At 41.8% G+C, this 17,027-nt stretch overlaps 2 protein-coding genes across 2 annotated transcripts in view; one reads left to right on the forward strand and one right to left on the reverse strand.

Moving 5' to 3' along the window:
- LOC109870840 (HSPB1-associated protein 1 homolog) overlaps positions 1-6,832 on the reverse strand; it is a 33,049-nt gene extending 26,217 nt beyond the window's left edge. Inside the window, exon 1 of the mRNA XM_020461500.2 lies at positions 6,682-6,832. The gene's annotated coding sequence lies outside the window, so the exon portion shown is untranslated. The remainder of the gene's footprint in view (positions 1-6,681) is intronic.
- Positions 6,833-6,868: 36 nt separating this feature from the next.
- The window catches only part of LOC109870841 (solute carrier family 49 member 4-like), an 81,929-nt gene continuing 71,770 nt past the window's right edge, over positions 6,869-17,027 (forward strand). The window contains exons 1-2 of the mRNA XM_020461501.2: positions 6,869-7,346; positions 12,828-12,921. Of these exons, the coding sequence (XP_020317090.1) occupies positions 7,052-7,346; positions 12,828-12,921 (389 nt within the window). The 5' untranslated portion in view covers positions 6,869-7,051. The remainder of the gene's footprint in view (positions 7,347-12,827; positions 12,922-17,027) is intronic.

The following is a 17,027-nucleotide window of genomic DNA, read 5'->3' on the forward strand; positions in this document are numbered from 1 at the left end:
TCTTTCTCTCTCTCTCGGAGGAGGACCTGAGCCCTAGGACCATGCTCCAGGATTACCTGACATGATGACTCCTTGCTGTCCCCAGTCCACCTGGCCGTGCTGCTGCTCCAGTTTCAACTGTTCTGCCTTCTTATTATTCGAACATGCTGATCATTTATGAACATTTGAACATCTTGGCCATGTTCTGTTATAATCTCCACCCGGCACGGCCAGAAGAGGACTGGCCACCCCACATATGCTCTCTCTAATTCTCTCTTTTTTTCTCTCTCTCGGAGGACCTGAGCCCTAGGACCATGCCCCAGGACTACCTGACATGATGACTCCTTGCTGTCCCCAGTCCACCTGGCCGTGCTGCTGCTCCAGTTTCAACTGTTCTGCCTTCTTATTATTCGAACATGCTGATCATTTATGAACATTTGAACATCTTGGCCATGTTCTGTTATCTCCACCCGGCACAGCCAGAAGAGGACTGGCCACCCCACATAGCCTGGTTCCTCTCTAGGTTTCTTCCTAGGTTTTGGCCTTTCTAGGGAGTTTTTCCTAGCCACTGTGCTTCTACACCTGCATTGCTTGCTGTTTGGGGTTTTAGGCTGGGTTTCTGTACAGCACTTTGAGATATCAGCTGATGTACGAAGGGCTATATAAATACATTTGATTTGTTCATTGTTATGGATGTATCAAATCAAAATGGTATTTGTCACATGTGCCGAATACAACAGGCAGACCTTAACGTGAAATGCTTACTTACAAGCCATTAACCAACATTTTTTTATACATGTTTTATTTCTTTTCATTTACAACTGCGACCTGGCCAAGTTAAAGTAAAGCAGTGCGACACAAACAACAGAGTTACACATGAGATAAACAAACGTACGGTCAATAACACAATAGGGGGGGAAGAAGTATGTGTGTGGAAATGGCGTGAGGAGGTAAGGCAATAGGCCATAGTAGCGAAGTAATTACAATTTAGCAAATGAACACGAGTGATAGATGAACAGATGATGTGCAAGTAGAAATACTGGTGTAAAAAAGAGCAAACAAGTAAATAAAAACAATATGGTGATGAGGTAGGTTAGATTGGATGGGAAATTTACAGATGGGCTGTGTACAGCTGCAGCGATCGGTAAGCTGTTCAGATAGCCGATGTTTAAAGTTAGTGAGGGAGATGCGTCTCCAACTTCAGCGATTTTTACAACTCTTTCCAGTCATTGACAGCAGAGAACTGGAAGGAAAGGTGGCCAAACGAGGTGTTGGCTTTGGGGATGACCAGTGAGATATACCTGCTGGAGTGCGTGCTATGGGTGGGTGTTATCGTGACAAGTGAGCTGAGATAAGGCGGAGCTTTACCAAGCAAAGACTTAGATGACCTGGAGCCAGTGGGTCTGGCGACAAATATGTAGTGAGGGCCAGCCGACGAGAGCATACAGGTCACAGTGGTGGGTAGTATATGGGGCTTTGGTGACAAAACGGATGGCACTGTGAGACTGCATCCAATTTGCTGAGTAGAGTATTGGAGACTATTTTGTAAATGACATCGCCGAAGTTGAGGATCGGTAGGATAGTTAGTTTTATGAGGGTGTTTGGCGGCGTGCGTGAAGTAGGCTTTGTTGCGAAATAGGAAGCCTTATTCTAGATTTAATTTTGGAATGTTGTTTAATATGAGTCTGGAAGGATAGTTTACAGTCTAGCCAGACACCTAGGTATTTGTAGTTGTCCACATACTATACAGTGGGGCAAAAAAGTATTTAGTCAGCCACCAATTGTGCAAGTTCTCCCACTTAAAAAGATGAGGCCTATAATTTTCATAATAGTTATACTTCAATCATTGTAAAATCATTGTAGGATTTTAAATGAATTTATTTGCAAATTATGATGGAAAATAAGTATTTGGTCAATAAACTTTTGTTATCTCAATACTGTTATATACCCTTTGTTGGCAATGACAGAGGTCAAACGTTTTCTGTAAGCCTTCACAAGGTTTTCACACACTGTTGCTGGTATTTTGGCCCATTCCTCCATGCGGATCTCCTCTAGAGCAGTGATGTTTTGGGGCTGTTGCTGGGCAACACAGACGTTCAACTCCCTCCAAAGATTTTCTATGGGCTTGAGATCTGGAAACTGGCTAGGCCACTCCAGGATCTTGAAATGTTTCTTACGAAGCCACTCCTTCGTTTCCCGGGCGGTGTGTTTGGGATCATTGTCATGCTGAAAGACACAGCCACGTTTCATCTTCAATGCCCTTGCTGATGGAAGGACATTTTCACTCAATCTCACGATACATGGCCCCATTCATTATTTTCTTTACACGGAGCAGTCGTCCTGGTCCCTTTGCAGAAAAACAGCCCCAAAGCATGATGTTTCCACCCCCATGCTTCACAGTAGGTATGGTGTTCTTTGGATGCAACTCAGCATTCTTTGTCCTCCAAACACGACGAGTTGAGTTTTTACCAAAAAGTTATATTTTGGTTTCATCTGACCATATGACATTCTTCCAATCTTCTTCTGGATCATCCAAATGCTCTCTAGCAAACTTCAGACGGGCCTGGACATGTACTGGCTTAAGCAGGGGGACACGTCTGGCACTGCAGGATTTGAGTCCCTGGCGGCGTAGTGTGTTACTGATGGTAGGCTTTGTTACTTTGGTCCCAGCTCTCTGCAGGTCATTCACTAGGTCCCCCCGTGTGGTTCTGGGATTTTTGCTCACCGTTCTTGTGATCATTTTGACCCCACGGGGTGAGATCTTGCGTGGAGCCCCAGATCGAGGGAGATTATCAGTGGTCTTGTATGTCTTCCATTTCCTAATAGTTGCTCCCACTGTTGATTTCTTCAAACCAAGCTGCTTACCTTTTGCAGATTCAGTCTTCCCAGCCTGGTGCAGGTCTACAATTTTGTTTCTGGTGTCCTTTGACAGCTCTTTGGTCTTGGCCATAGTGGAGTCTGGAGTGTGACTGTTTGAGGTTGTGGACAGGTGTCTTTTATACTGATAAGTTCAAACAGGCGCCATTAATACAGGTAACGAGTGGAGGACAGAGGAGCCTCTTAAAGAAGAAGTTACAGGTCTGTGAGAGCCAGAAATTGCTTGTTTGTAGGTGACCAAATACTTATTGTCCACCATATTTTGCAAATAAATTCATTAAAAATCCTACAATGTGATTTTATGGATTTTTTAGTTGAAGTGTACCTATGATTAAAATTACGGGCGGGTGGGTGTGGGCAGCGATCAGTTCAAAAGCATGCATTTAGTTTTATTAACGTTTAAGAGCAGTTGGAGGCCACGGAAGGAGAGTTGTATGGCATTGAAGCTCATTTGGAGGTTTGTAACAGTGTCCAAAGAAGGGCCAGATGTATACAGAATGGTGTCGTCTGCATAGAGGTGGCTCATGGAATCACCTGCAGCTAGAGCGACATCGTTGATATATACATAGAAAAGAGTCGGCCCGAGAATTGAACCCTGTGGTACTGCCATAGAGACTGCCAGAGGTCCGGACAACAGGCCCTCCAACTTGACACAGTGAACTCTATCTGAGAAGTAGTTGGTCAACCAGGCGAGGCAGTCATTTGAGCAACCAAGGTTGTTGAGTCTGCCGATAAGAATACAGTGATTGACAGAGTCGAAAGCCTAGGCCAGGTCGATGAAGACGGCTGCACAGTACTGTCTTTTATCGATGGCGGTTATGATATCGTTTAATACCTTGAGTGTGGCTTAGGTGCAACTGTGACCAGCTCGGAAAATAAGGTACGGTGGGATTCGAAATGGTCAGTGATCTGTTTATTACTTTAATAATGACTTTAGAAAGGCAGGGCAGGGTGGATGTAGGTCTGTAACAGTTTGGGTCTAGTGTCACCCCCTTTGAAGAGGGGGATGACCACGGCAGCTTACCAATCTTTAGGGATCTCGGACGATACAAAAGAGAGGTTGAACAGACTGGTATTACAGGTTGCAACAATGACTGCGGATAATTTTTAGAGAGGGTCCAGATTTTGTAGACCAGCTGATTTGTACAGGTCCAGGTTTTGCAGTTCTTTCAGAACATTTGCTATCTGGATTTGGATGAAGGAGAAGCTGAGGTGGTTTGGGCAAGTAGCTGCAGGGAGTGCGGAGCTGTTGGCGGGGTTGGGGTAGCCAGGAGGAAAGCATGGCAAGCCGTAGAGAAATGCTTATTGAAATTTGATTATCGTGGATTTATCATTGGTGACAGTGTTTCCTAGCCTCAGTGCAGTGGGCAGCTGGGAGGAGGTGCTCTTATTCTCCATGGACTTTACAGTATCCCAAAACATTTTGGAGTTAGAGCTACAGGATGCAAATTTCTGTTTGAAAAAGCTAGCCTTTGCTTTACTGACTGTGTATTGGTTCCTGATTTCCCTGACAAGTTGAATATCGTGGGGACTATTCGACGCTAGTGCAGTCCTCCACAGGATGTTTTTGTGCTGGTAGAGGGCAGTCAGGTCTGGAGTGAACCAAGGGCTATATCTGTTCTTAGTTCTACATTTTTTGAAAGGGGCATGGTGAGGTGAGGAAATTACTTAAAGAACGACCAGGCATCCGCTACCGACGGGATGAGGTCAATATCCTTCCAGGATACCCGGGCCAGGTAGATTAGAAAGGCCTGCTCGCTGAAGTGTTTTAGGGAGCATTTGACCGAGATGAGGAGTGGTCATTTGACCGCAGACCAATTACGGATGCAGGCAATGAGGCAGTGATCACTGAGATCCTGGTTGAAGACAGCAGAGTGTATTTGGAGGGCAGGTTGGTTAGGATGATATTTATGAGGGTGCCTGTGTTTATGGATTTGGGGTTGTACCTGGTAGGTTCATTGATAATTTGTGTGTCCAGTGCACAGCTGGGGGCAGAAGGTGGTCTATAGCAAGCAGCAACGGTGAGAGACTTGTTTCTGGAAAGGCAGATTTTTAAAAGTAGAAGCTCAAATTATTTGGGCACAGACCTGGGTAGTAAGACTGAACTCTGCAGGCCATTTCTGCAGTAGATTGCAACTTCTCCCACTTTGGCAGTTCTATTCTTTTGGAAAATATTATAGTTAGGGATGGAAAGTTCAGGGTTTTTGGTGGCCTTTCTAAGCCAGGATTCAGACACTGCTAGGACATCCGGGTTGGCAGAGTGTGCTAAAGCAGTGAATAAAACAAACTTAGGAGGAGGCTTCAATTGTTAACATGCATGAAAACAAGGCTTTTACAGTTACAGAAGTCAACAAATGAGAGCGCCTGTGGAATGGGAGTGGAGCTAGGCACTGCAGGGCCTGGATTAACCTCTACATCACCAGAGGAACAGAGGAGGAGTAGGATAAGGGTACGGCTAAAGATTTTAAGAACTGGCCGTCTAGTAAGTTCGGAACAGAGAGGAAAAGGAACCGGTTTTTGGGCAAGGTAGAATAGATTCAAGGCATAATGTATTGATTTTAAGAAAAACATTGGTGTTTATGATTAGGTACACGTTGGAGCAACGACAGTCCTTTTTCGCGAATGCGCACTGCATCGATTATATGCAACGCACAACACGCTAGATAAACTAGTAATATCATCAACCATGTGTAGTTATAACTAGTGATTATGATTTAAGTTTAATGCTAGCTAACAACTTACCCTGGCTTCTTACTGCATTCGCGTAACAGGCGGCCTCCTCGTGAGGCAGGTGGTTAGAGCGTTGGACTAGTTAACCGTAAGGTTGCAAGATTGAATCCCCCGAGCTGACAATGGGGATTTCAGCAAAGCCATTTTCTTGCCTGCTAACCCACCCTTCTAATTTCCTTAATTTTGTGGCTAGAGTCAAATACTTTCTGTGGCACACACTACTGATCAACATGAGCTACCAAAATGATTCTGAAGTGTGCCAGGCCTTACAGTCCCAAGATAGAAGGCAAGAAAATGGCCTTGCCGAAATCCTCCCCACCCTCTTCTAATTTCCTTAATTTTGTCACTATAATCAAATAATTTCTGTGGCACACATCAGTCAAATACTTTCTATAGAACAAACTTCACGCCAGGATAGGCAACCTAAATTAATAATTAACGTATGTGTGTTACATTAAACATAGAGGGAGTAAAATGTAGGCAAGCAATAAACATTTCACAACTACTTGTCGAATAAGACATGGGAGAGATGACGAATTTTGGCAAAGAGATTTATTTATAGACTAATACCCTATAAACAAATGGCCAAACCGAACACTGGAGACATTACTAGTGCCTCCCCCGCGATCAAATCGCCATAAAAAAAAAAAATGAAACGCAGCCTAACGGGATCATTGACAGCTGCCTTGAAGGACACACATAAAAAATGTCTTCTACTACGAAGATCAGTGAAATATAGGCTAAACTGACAACAGAGTGCACAAGCAACAGAGTCCATCAAGCAAGTCGCAGTAATGAAGAATTGAGTGTGTGCGCGTTCACGTGAAATGGGGGAGATTTTCGGCACAAGACCGGTTCTCTACTTCGTCTCGGGCCAACAACACCCGTACCAATATATCCTCCAAACACTGGCTTCTCGGGCATTATCACTTAACCAGAGACTCAAACAAACACACATATTACAACTATATTGTGACAACAGCATAGAATACAATTGATAATAAAAGAATGACACATATCTAAACTCTCACCACACTTCACGAAAATAAACCTAAGTATGCAGTTTGGCAAGCACAGCAATAATTTGGGGCTCACCTTTCTTTACACGTCCACGAACAAATCAAAGAGGAAGTAAACAAAACCCACGTGAGCGACTTTTTCCCAATAATACCGTAATGTTAAACTAGGGGGCCATTCCGACTCAATAAGGGCTGAAAATCCCGTTCACATCTATTGAGGAAGGGCCCAACATGGATGACAACGGGTTTAAGTTTCAAAATTATGACCACTTCCGTTCAGGCATGCGCAGTGCAGTTTGAATTGTTGCAGCGACATGGGTTGTTATTGTTTCTCTGGGCAACTGATTTTGAAGTTAGATACATTTGTTGCCATTGTGTAATCGAATATTGGACATCGCGCGCGGATTAAGTCACTGCTGAACGAACGCTACGTTGTATGAAATGCGATGGGTGCTGCATCGAGTACCGAGGACGAAAGGGAACCACTTATTTTTCCTCCTAACCCCGAGACGAGCATTCAGCCAGTTTACAGCCGAGTCTACGGGAGAAGATGGCTGGTTCTGACTCTATTTTCTTTATTGGCGTTCATGCAAGGGATGGTATGGAACACCTGGGGCCCAATTCAGAACTCTGCCATTCACGCGTACGATTTCGCCAAATCTGACATCGCCGTGCTGGTTCTGTGGGGACCAGTAGGGTTCACCCCTTGGCTGCTCTTTATGTGGCTGATGGACAAGAAAGGTGAGTTGTTTTGTTCGAGGTGGCAGTACGTCTTTACAATTGTATGTCACCATTGCCAAATTATATTTCCCCAGGGTTGTGTCATTGCATACTGCAGCGACTTGGGAATTGTTGACGTATACATCATGGGGAAAAAATGAGAAGGTATTGATAACTAGATATCATAGGTCATAATTGATTGACGTTTTTTTATCCAATCAACCATAAGAATGGGAAACAAACATTTCCCTCAACGTATACACAACATCTGTTGAAATAACTGGCCTAGTTTAATTTTGGTGTGCCTATGTTGAGAATAATAGTTAAGATATACATCCAGTCCAAAGACTACCTTAAATTATTAAACTATGAGAAAGATTCTGAACAACAGGTAAACAATCAAAATAATTCCCTGTATTTACATCTGTCATCCCAATGAAAAATCACATGAATTTCACGTGATCACATGTGAAGTGTTTCAAAAACACGTTTTCATGTAATGTTATGTGAAGTTAATGTGATGACAACAGTAAAGCAACATGTGATAACATGAAACTGCACAAGATCACATGTGAAGTGTTCCACAGTTGAAATCATGTGTTTTTTTTCTGTAAGGGATCATATAGGTTGGCCTCACCGATTGTCTGACACACAGAAAGAACATAATGCTTCTGTCTTTTCAGTAAGTCCAAGTCTTTTGTTGTAGTCATTATGATCTAGCCACCACAAAATAACATGTTCCTATACGAAATGGTGACTGACTGGCTGCCTTGTGGAATTTTTGCTGCCGGCCACTTGTGTTATTTTGTGAAATTGTGAAATCTCTTTCATTGAGCTGTCAAAAACAGTTACCATCTAACACCTGGACCACACTATCACCTGTTTAAAACCGTTACCATCTAACACCCGGACCACACGATCAGCTGACAAAAACAGTTACCATCTAACACCTGGACCACACGATCAGCTGACAAAAACAGTTACCCATCTAACACCCGGACCACACTATCACCTGTTTAAAACAGTTACCATCTAACACCTGGACCACACGATCAGCTGTCAAAAACAGTTACCCATCTAACACCTGGACCACACTATCAGCTGACAAAAACAGTTACCCATCTAACACCTGGACCACACTATCAGCTGACAAAAACAGTTACCCATCTAACACCTGGACCACACTATCAGCTGACAAAAACAGTTACCATCTAACACCTGGACCACACGATCAGCTGACAAAAACAGTTACCATCTAACACCTGGACCACACGATCAGCTGACAAAAACAGTTACCATCTAACACCTGGACCACACTATCAGCTGTCAAAAACAGTTACCCATCTAACACCCGGACCACACTATCACCTGTTAAAACAGTTACCCATCTAACACCCGGACCACACTATCACCTGTTAAAACAGTTACCCATCTAACACCCGGACCACACTATCACCTGTTAAAACAGTTACCCATCTAACACCTGGACCACACTATCACCTGTTAAAACAGTTACCCATCTAACACCCGGACCACACTATCAGCTGACAAAAACATTTTATTTGACTCCTTGGAAACGTACAAAAGCAAATAACATATATAGCATATGAAAACAAAGGGCACCTGTCATAAGTTTGTGGTTAGTTAGTCATCTAGGGACATCTCATGACAGTCTCTTTTAAAACAAAAAGATGAAGTGGCTATTGGGTGTTACATAGTAAAAGGCCATAACAGTGTCATATCGTTCATTGTGTTTCGTAATTTTATTCATTCGGGCAAATACTAACTTCCTCTTCAATCGAGTTTTCACTTAGACTTGCATTGTTGTCAATAGGAGTTTAGGATTCACAACCTCTAAGTCAATAAAATCCCTTGAAATGTAACTCTTTAAAAGCATGTGTTAATCTGTAGCATGATTTGGTCTGTGGAGCAGTGAGGTACACTGCTCCACATCCAAAATGGCACCCTATTCTCTATATAGTCCACTGTTTTTGACAAGAGTCTGTGGGGTTTAAGGATAGACTGCAGGCGTAGTAACAGCTAAGCCTCATCTCTAAGGTGAAATATGCTTGCTGCTGGGATTTCTCTTACCACCATTTAAAAAAATGCTGATGATCTCTTCTCCTCGGTGGCATCTGAAAGGTGACATACAGAATCCATCATATATGACCCATCTGTGGAATAGGCTCCTGTAATATGCTTAAATAGAGTGGAGGGCACACATGCTGAGGGTGGCAGAATGTGTCAGAGAAAGGAGATCACTTGTTGGGAGTTTGCGTTACAAAGTTGTGTGTTGCGGTGCATCTGATTTTCTAAGTCAACATGTTTAAATCCATAAAATCCTGCCAGACATTGATTTTCAGAGACCCCTCAGGGATGTACATACAGGCATGTACATGTTGGTATGTTTCTCTGCAAAAACAGTAGCTATGCAGTAACCTTCAAAGGATGGTGTGCCTGACTCTCAAATTAAGGAGATGATTTCCTAATCAAGTTATAATCCGGCATGACAAGTCACACTTCTTCTATTTCTACCTATTACACTCAAAGTTGGAAGTTTCTGGTTTGTTTGGCTGCTGGGTGATTCCTCACAAAACTAGAACCAAATAAGACCACGATTTTGGGAGATTTTTACGAAATGTACTGATTAGGACGGACCTTTTGGAGTAGCGATTGTTGACATATATTTGTAAACCTAAAGCATAATTGAGAAATAATGAATTAAAGTTGTAATATTTGTGATATTTTGACCTTCCCCAGGCCTCTCATATGAAGCTTTACCGCTTGCTCTGTAATATGAGTAGTATTTTCATTTCAATAATCAAAATCTAAAACTATAAACTAGCAGAGAACTTTAATATGCCTGTGGAGTATATTATGTTCAACAATTATAGAGAAAAATTAGTAAAATCAAAATGTTTATATTTAACCATTAAGCAGACTCATATTAAGCATCTCCAATCCAAAATTAAATCTAGAATCGTCTTCTTATTTCGCAACAAAGCGTCCTTCACTCATGCCTAACATACTCTCTTAAAATGGACTATCCTACCGACCCTTGACTTCGGCGATGTCATTTACAAAATAGCCTCCAACACTCTACTCAGCAAATTGGATGCAGTCTATCACAGTGCCATCTGTTTCCTCACCAAAGCCCCATATACTACTCACCACTGTGACCTGTATGCTCTCGTTGGCTGGCCCTCGCTTCATATTCGTCATCAAACCCACTGGCTCCAGGTCATCTATAAGTCTTTGCTAGGTAAAGCCCCGCCTTATCTCAGCTCACTGGTCACCATAGCATCACCCACCCGTAGCACGTACTCCAGCAGGTATATTTCACTGGTCAACCCCAAAGCCAATTCCTCATTTGGCCGCCTCTCCTTCCAGTTCTCTGCTGCCAATGACTGGAACGAATTGCAAAAATCACTGAAGCTGGAGACTCATATCTCCCTTTAACTTGACGCATCAGCTATCTGAGCAGCTTACAGATCATTGCACCTGTACATAGCCCATCTGTAAATAACCCATCCAATCTACCTCGTCTCCATATTGTTATTTATTTTATTTCTATTTTTTTTCTCCTTTGCACCCCAGTATCCCTACTTGCACATTCATCATCTGCACATCTATCACTCCAGTGTTTATTTGCTAAATTGTAATTATTTCGCCACTGAGGCCTATTTATTGCCTTACCTCCCTAATCTTACTTCATTTGCACACACTGTATATAGACTTTTCTATTGTGTTATTGACTGTATGTTTGTTTATTCCATGTGTAACTCTGTGTTTGTGTCGCACTGCTTTGCTTTATCTTGGCCAGGTCGCAGTTGTAAATGAGAACTTGTTCTCAACTGGCCTATCTGTTTAAATAACCAAAAAATATGGACAATATACCATGGCTAAGGGCTGATGCAACACGAGTGCCTGGATACAGCCCTTAGCCATGGTATATTGGTCAAATACCCCAAACCCCCGAGGTGCCTTATTGCTATTATAAACTGGTTACCAATGTAATTAGAGCAGTAAAAATAAATGTTTTGTCATACCCGTGATATACTGTGATATACCACGGCTGTCAGCCAATCAGCATTCAGGGCTCGAACCACACATTTATGAATATTGACAATTATAAACTGGATCTAAGGAATGTGTTTTTGAAATCAAAATACTACTCATATTACAAAGCTTTTTAGCACCTTTTACATTTAAAAAAAATGTAGTATTCATATTTTTGTTTAACCTTTATTTAACTAGGCAAGTCAGTTAAGAACAAATTCTTATTTACAATGATGGCCTACACCGGCCAAACCCGGACGGCGCTGGGCCAATTGTGCACTGCCGTATGGGACTCCCAATCACGGCCGGTTGTGATACAGCCTGGAATCGAACCAGGGTGTCGTAATGACTCCTCAAGCACTAAGATGCAGTGCCTTAGACCGCTGCGCCACTCTGGAGCAAAATATAAAATATTATGGAGTCTTAAAGGAGGTAATTCTGAAATATATGTAAACTACCCTACCTCTAAATGGACATTTCTATTGATAACATTTCTTGAAAATCCCCCAAATCATGGTATTTCTCTCTAGTTTCATGAGGAGCCACCCTGCTATAATATGTAGGCCAACCAGATGAAAAGCAGCTCTAGCGACTGCATGGTAGAGATTAGAATGAAATATATTTTGTACACAAAAAATTTACATACCATCATCTGCCGTTGTTTAGTTGTGCCCTCTTTAGTACAGAGAGAGAGGCCAATCTGACAGACAGAAACAGGGAGTTCCCAACGGGAACCCGCATAAACATTCAGAGACACCGATGTTTCTCTACATTTCATATCAGATTAAAGTCATATTTTAGTTTGTAATACTAGTAATTTGTCACCAATAATTGTGTACTTTCTCAACTAGTGACTCTCTCTCACTCATCACTACCAAGAGCAAATGAGAGAACAGGGAACAGAAGTTCCCTTAAATTATGGTGATGTGGTGGAAACTGAAAATGTAGACTTAAGTCAGGAACAGAATTGGGATGTTGTGGTTTGGAGGGAGTTGGCTGGGGACTCGTGATTCATATTTTGGATAATGTATAGAATGAGGTCTCAACAATTATACAAAATATATGACCTTTGGAACAGAATTTCAGAATGCAAAATAACCTCTACTTTTTCTCTCTGTACTCCCCACCTCTCCCCATTTCACCTCTTCCCTTTCCCCTCTCTACCTCTCCCCATTTCACCTCTTCCCTTTCCCCTCTCTACCTCTCCCCATTTCACCTCTTCCCTTTCCCCTCTCTACCTCTCCCCATTTCACCTCTTCCCTGTCACCTCTCCACCTCTCACCATTTCACCTCTTCCCTCTCACCATTTCACCTCTTCCCTCTCACCATTTCACCTCTTCCCTCTCACCATTTCACCTCTTCCCTCTCACCATTTCACCTCTTCCCTCTCACCATTTCACCTCTTCCCTGTCCCCTCTCCACCTCTTCCCTCCTATGCTGCAGGTCTGCGGGCGTCTCTTTTACTGTCAGTCTTCTTCATGGTGATGGGGGCAGCGCTGCGTAGTGTCCCTGTGCCAGACCTACAACTAAGGCGATGGTAACACCCCCTCACACCCAGAGCTTTACTGTATACTCTCTTTATAAAACGGCTTGTTTGGAAGCTAGCAATACTTTCCCATACAAAATCATGCCCCAGATAGGGCTGTGGTGCTCATTACATTTTGTCTGACGGTTATTGTCATGTGAAAGACATTGTACAGGAACTCTACCTGTGTTTCTGTCTGAAAATTGGTTATGTCGCCTTTCATATTTTTGTAATGAACATATGAATTATGCTGAGACAAAAAATAATAATCTTCTCACCATAATTGACCGTTAATTAACATAAACATGTTTAGCATCTCCAGGCCAATAAATCCATTTAATGTACACCATCACAATAAATCCATTTAATGTACACATCACAATAAATCCATTTCATGTACACCGTCACAATAAATCCATTTCATGTACACCGTCACAATAAATCCATTTCATGTACACCGTCACAATAAATCCATGATTTATTTTAGGCAGGTCTAATTAACAAAACATTACAAACAACCACAAATCAAGACATCACAAACATTCAACAAGTAGACAATACAGACAATTAAAATACCTGACAGGAAATACATTTAACATTCAGTTGTTGCTTCATATTTCCTGTCCAGTCATATGGTCCATCACATTAGATGTTCTTTTATTTTTTCCTTGAAGGTGGATTTATTTTTTGCCTGAGAAGTATGGATTGGTAAAGAGTTCCATTCAGCTATGGCTCTATATAAAACTGTAGAATTAAGGCTATTTGTTCTTGGCTTGGGTTGTTTTAGCTGCCCTGAATTTGCCTTTCTGGTTTGGTGGTTATGCATGTTGCTAGTATGTACTAACTGACCAGAAAAATACTGTTTTTAAAATGTTTATTTTAAATAAAACATTCCTAAAGAAAATCAGAAGACTGGATAGTAGTTTGTTTTTAACGTGAAGCCATGAGAGATTCTAATCGGTTAGAGCGGTTAGAGCAATGAAGAGACCAGCCCTGTTCTGAGCCATTTGGAGATGTTTTATATCTTTCTTTGCTGCAGATGACCATATAACTGGACGGTACTGTAAGTGTGATAGGACCAGGGATTGACCATATAACTGGATGGTACTGTAAGTGTGATAGGACCAGGGATTGACCATATAACTGGACGGTACTGTAAGTGTGATAGAACCAGGGATTGACCATATAACTGGACGGTACTGTAAGTGTGATAGAACCAGGGATTGACCATATAACTGGACGGTACTGTAAGTGTGATAGAACCAGGGATTGGCCATATAACTGGACGGTACTGTAAGTGTGATAGAACCAGGGATTGACCATATAACTGGATGGTACTGTAAGTGTGATAGAACCAGGGATTGACCATATAACTGGATGGTACTGTAAGTGTGATAGAACCAGGGATTGACCATATAACTGGACGGTACTGTAAGTGTGATAGGACCAGGGATTGACCATATAACTGGATGGTACTGTAAGTGTGATAGAACCAGGGATTGACCATATAACTGGACGGTACTGTAAGTGTGATAGAACCAGGGATTGACCATATAACTGGACGGTACTGTAAGTGTGATAGGACCAGGGATTGACCATATAACTGGACGGTACTGTAAGTGTGATAGAACCAGGGATTGACCATATAACTGGACAGTACTGTAAGTGTGATAGGGCCAGGGATTGACCATATAACTGGACAGTACTGTAAGTGTGATAGGACCAGGGATTGACCATATAACTGGACGGTACTGTAAGTGTGATAGGACCAGGGATTGACCATATAACTGGACGGTACTGTAAGTGTGATAGAACCAGGGATTGACCATATAACTGGACGGTACTGTAAGTGTGATAGGACCAGGGATTGACCATATAACTGGACGGTACTGTAAGTGTGATAGAACCAGGGATTGACCATATAACTGGACGGTACTGTAAGTGTGATAGAACCAGGGATTGACCATATAACTGGACGGTACTGTAAGTGTGATAGGACCAGGGATTGACCATATAACTGGACAGTACTGTAAGTGTGATAGGACCAGGGATTGACCATATAACTGGACGGTACTGTAAGTGTGATAGGACCAGGGATTGACCATATAACCAGACAGTACTGTAAGTGTGATAGGACCAGAGATTGACCGTATAACTGGACGGTACTGTAAGTGTGATAGAACCAGGGATTGACCATATAACTGGACAGTACTGTAAGTGTGATAGAACCAGGGATTGACCATATAACTGGACAGTACTGTAAGTGTGATAGAAGAAGGGATTGACCATATAACCAGACAGTACTCTAAGTGTGATAGAAACAGGGATTGACCATATAACTGGACAGTACTGTGATAGAAACAGGGATTGACCATATAACTGGACAGTACTGTAAGTGTGATAGAACCAGGGATTGAATCACCTGATTCAGTGTGCTAGATGTTAAATACTCTGAACATTTTCTTGTAACAGTACTTCCCTTACCCATCTTAATAACAATATTATCTATGTGTTCTGACCATGATAAAGCTGCGTCCAACATGACGCCTAGTAGTTTATTTTTATTTTTTACTTGCTCTACATGCATTTATTTTTTACTTGCTCTACATGCGTTCTATTCATACATTTAGTTTTAGAAATGTTCAAGACCAATTTGTTCACATCAGCGCATGCAAACACCATTCTTAGTTCATTGCCCAGTACATCTGTTAGCTCATTACATTCTGATGCTGCGCTATACATTGTAGAGTCATCAGCATAAATGACCACTCTTTGTTCATTACTGAAAGTAAATCATTAGTAAAGAGAGTCGAGATGTGGGCCTAGGCAACTTCCTTGAGGAACACTACAGTGTATATCTTTACTGTTTGAAAAGCTACCATTAAAGAACACTTTTTGCCTTCTGCATAGATAGCTTTCCATCCAGGATAGAGCTGCAGACTTTAAACCATAACATTTAAGTTGACCTAGTAACAGTTCATGATCAATTACATCAAAAGCAGACTGAAATCTAGCAACACTGCACCAACTAACTTCCTGTCATCCATACTCTTTAACCAATCATCTGTCATTTGTGCTAAGGCCGTACTCGTAGAATGCCCTTCTTTGTATGCATTCTGGAAACCCATTATCAGACCATTTACATGAGAAATAAACCTTAATTTGTACAGATATAATTTACTTAACACAGGTAGCAAGTTTACAGGATGACTTAGGACCAATGAATGCAGATGTATTTTTAATCCTTAGGTAGTGGAATAACCTTTGACTCCTTCCAGACTTCTGGGCACACCCCATACATCAAGCACTTAGTAAAATAGGAGAGATTGGGGTAGATATTTGGTTAGCTGTGCCTCTAAACAATTTGTCGTCAAGATTATCTGGACCAGGTGACGTCATCCGAAAGAGACAACAGCGTCCTTTCTACCTCTTCCCTTTCTACTGGATGAAATTCAAACATGCAATGCCTCTCCTTGATACAATCTTTTAGAAGGGTATATTGGAATCATAGCATTCCTCAACTTGCATTCCTCAACTTGTCCACTTTGCATGTAAAATATTCATTAAAGTAGTTTGCGATGTCATGTCATTTTGTCATAAATATTCCCTCTGATTCAACAACAGAGGCAGACATGTTGGAATTCCTACCCATAATAGTGTTTTTCTGTGTTTTTCCCCCATCACCCTTTACTTCATCAAGTTTGCAGATAGAATCCCTTCTTTCCTTTGTTTAGCTTGGTCACTAGATTTCTTAATTTACAATAACTTTGCTTATCAAACACAGTGGCAGATTTATCTGCTACTTTTTTGGCATCATAATGTTGAATCATTCAATATCTCAGCTCATCATCAATCCATGGGGCACCGGTTGACCTCACAGTGCATTTCCTCAAAGGGCATGCTTATCAGCTATACTTATAAATAATTTCATGAACAAACTTAGTGACATTTCAGGATCATTCTTACTATTGATAGGTTTGGACTTCTGAACTTTAAATGTTATTAATCATTAGTTGTAATAGAGACCTAAGGGGTGCCATAGTCGAGGGACTACACCAGAGATGAATGGTTAAGTTTGGAATGTACTGCGTGTAGGGAAAGTAATCACATGTGGCAGG

The sequence above is a fragment of the Oncorhynchus kisutch genome, linkage group LG26 (assembly GCF_002021735.2).
Source record: "Oncorhynchus kisutch isolate 150728-3 linkage group LG26, Okis_V2, whole genome shotgun sequence".
NCBI lineage: Eukaryota > Metazoa > Chordata > Actinopteri > Salmoniformes > Salmonidae > Oncorhynchus > Oncorhynchus kisutch.